Source organism: Apis dorsata, unplaced genomic scaffold (assembly GCF_000469605.1).
Source record: "Apis dorsata unplaced genomic scaffold, Apis dorsata 1.3 scaffold_382, whole genome shotgun sequence".
Classification (NCBI taxonomy): Eukaryota; Metazoa; Arthropoda; class Insecta; order Hymenoptera; family Apidae; genus Apis; species Apis dorsata.
In genome coordinates, this window is record NW_006263644.1 from 1,056,037 (window position 1) to 1,059,117 (window position 3,081).

A 3,081-nucleotide genomic window follows, 5' to 3' on the forward strand; every position below is an offset into this window, starting at 1 on the left:
TGTACGTAGTGAAGAAGAAAACTAAAACCGGTAATTAAATAAACAAACAGATTTATTTTACAACATAGAATATATGTGTGTATATATATATATATATTGTATGTATATGTATACGATCTTATCGGTGATGCCGAAATATTCGTTCATTAATATAATATATACTAGTAACGAATGTTTCCAAAAAGTATTTTTTTTTCTTTTTTTTTTCCTCTTTTTTTTTTTTTTTTTAATATCTTTTAGTCTTTAAACTTGTGTGTATTCAATGATATAATGATATCTTATAGCAGTTTGTGTGCTACGAGTATGCTAAATCGTTGCCGATAACAATTATTCCATTAGATTGACCGGAGATACGAGAATCTATAGTGGTCTTCGATATTCGATTAAAATCGTTCTTAATTATCAGTATTTTTTTTGTTTTTTTTTATTCGTTTATTTATTTATTTATTTATTATTTATATATTTTTTTTTTATGGTTTGTCAGTAGCATGGGTATGGTTGGCAGTGGTGGCGTCAGATAGGACGGTCTCCTTGCTAGAGTTAGTGGCGAGCTCCTCTTCCCTGCAATATAATAATGTTACATGGCCAACGAGCCTCGAATCGTTTTTGTGTTTCGATTTTGAGAGAGAAAATCGTAGTTTCGCGCCGTTATGTACAAGGAAACTTTTCATTATAAGAACGTATGCGCGTATCAAGAAAATAAGAAAAGGGAAATCGTTGGAGATTCCCAAATACCGTAATTATCGTGGAACATCCGTTTCGAGATTTATCAAGCCTCTGTTAATAATAATCTGGTCGGCTGTGTCATCTGACGAAAATATTTGATTAAAAGTGACCCATTTTATTTATCGTGGATGTAAATTGTCGTTATCTATCTTCAACGTGAAAATGAAATGATAAAATTTTCCGAGATGCAGAGATGTTTTAAAGAATTTTGTATTTCATTTTAGAAAGGAATATTTTGTATTTCGATTACAATCAAGTAATTCCTAGTGTTATTAAAACCAATCTCGTTTGAAACATTAGAGATTGGTTTTTTTCTCAATAGGAATCATCTATTTGTATTTATTCATTTATTCTTTTTTGTTACGTATTAGATATACAGCTTGCTCGAAACTTTGTAATTGTAATTGTTAAAATGTTAATGCATATGAATATATTGATACAAGCTGTAAAAAAGATATACATATTTTTTTTTACGTATGAAATTTATTCACGTGATGCCTTATATCGTTCATCATGATTTACCTAAATAGTTTATAAATATAAATAGATATGTATATATGTATATGTATAATAATAATGATCACATAAATGCGTTTACTGACACAATAAAAGTCAAACATACACAATCATAAATTGATAAGTAGCACTCATTCGATCATAAAAGACAAGAAGAAAATGGCTTTTTATACTAATTCTATGTCGTTTATCAACTAGCGTACGGCTGTTATGTAAACGAATAAATTTAATAAAATTCCACTAAATCATAAGCAATCACAGACTGACTATCGAGTATTAGAGTTCATTCATATGTATATGTATATAAAAGCTGTTAACGATTCATCGAATGTTTCGGCAAAACCTTTCTTCAGCGTAATTTATAATAAAAAAAAAAAAAAAAAAAAAAAAAAAAAACAAAGAGGATGAATGTGAAGAAAGAAAAAACAGAAAAGAAAGAAGAAAAGAAGAAAAAAAAAAATATAATTGCGTAGCTTGCGAGTTTATCAAGAGCTGCACTGATCAAACAAGGGAACGTGAACGTAAAATTGCTTTCACGCTTCACGTTAACATTTCCCTTCTTTTTTTGTCTCGTATTAATTTTCAATTACTTTCTTTTTTTTTTTTATGTTTTGGGGTATAATAGATTATGCAAAGCGGCTCTTGCTGCGTTTGCCTATCGAAGTAAAAATGTATCTATATATATATATCATATTTGTATATAACTCAGAAATCATTTGTACGCCAAACAGTAATGTAAGCACTAACATGCAATCGCACAGTACAGCGCCATAAACTCGTGCCAACTATCGACATGAAAATTATTCCAAGACTGATCTGTCGTCGAACATTTATCGGGTATTGGTATAGACTAAAAAGGAGCATGCTGTAAAATACAAGGCTCCAAGAAGGGAATCAAGTAAGTAGTCGGGGCTGTTATGTATAGCAAAACCTTGTTAACAATTAATCAGGTTGTATTGCACTTTGTTTTTTTTTTTTTTTTTTTTTAATCTTTCTTTTGCGGCGGGATTGCGAAATTAAAAGCGAAATTATATTATATTAATCACATAATAGCCCTGAAGAATTATTAGAAACTGTGAAATGTATCTTCGCAAAAGAAAAACCAAAAACAAAAAAAAAAAAAAAAAAAAAAAAAAAAAAAATTACAATTTGTCGTAAACGAGATTTATTCATGCAATCTATATATTCTTCTCGTCTTTACGATTAATATAATAGCCTGACTGGTAGCGCATGAGATGGAAACTCACATGAGCTGATAGTAGTAAGTAAAGATGTTTCAACATGCCAGGCTGTTAGACCGAAGTTAATGATGGTCACTTAAAAATAGGCAGGGGCAGGATTATTTTTCGCTTGCAGAAGCAATGATCGAGGGTAAATTGAGCTCGAATTTGATACACATCAAAATCTCACCTTTGTGGAAAATGGGAAAAAAAAAATATTATAACAAATATAATATAGATAATAGATAATATATAATTATGCGGCTAGATTTATAAATGATTTGGCGGGAGAATGAAGAAGAAGAAGAAGAAGAAGAAGAATAATAATAATGGATGTATGATTTGCTAAAAAATAATCCTTTCTTTAAAGACGACTAGTGGTGTCTTTGGTAATTTGATTGTCATGCAGTTAAATAATCTTTAGAAATTCATATAGTATATTGTAACAAAGCCACCACAGTAACAGGAAATTTATTATGTGACTCACCCATAAAGTCTGCTGTCCCGCAAGCTGCTCCTGCTCCAAATAACATAGAAAGCACAATTACGATATGTAGAACATAATTTTCATTGTGTGAAAAAAAAAAAAAAAAAAAAAAAAAAAAAAAAAAAAAAAAAA

At 29.5% G+C, this 3,081-nt stretch overlaps 1 protein-coding gene across 16 annotated transcripts in view; it reads right to left on the bottom strand.

The window, feature by feature from the left end:
* Nucleotides 1-3,081, bottom strand: part of LOC102673656 (glucose transporter type 1) — a 33,684-nt gene that overhangs the window by 5,537 nt on the left and 25,066 nt on the right. For 10 of the 16 annotated variants that reach the window (XM_031512056.1, XM_031512055.1, XM_006618931.2 and 7 more), the window contains one exon: nucleotides 2,950-2,979. The exons of 3 other annotated variants lie outside the window; for them this stretch is intronic. In XM_031512056.1, the coding sequence (XP_031367916.1) occupies nucleotides 2,950-2,979 (30 nt within the window). Of the gene's footprint in view, nucleotides 1-395; nucleotides 562-2,949; nucleotides 2,980-3,081 lie in introns of those variants that run through there. 3 more of the 16 variants (XM_006618927.2, XM_006618929.2, XM_006618926.2) reach the window with 2 other exon arrangements.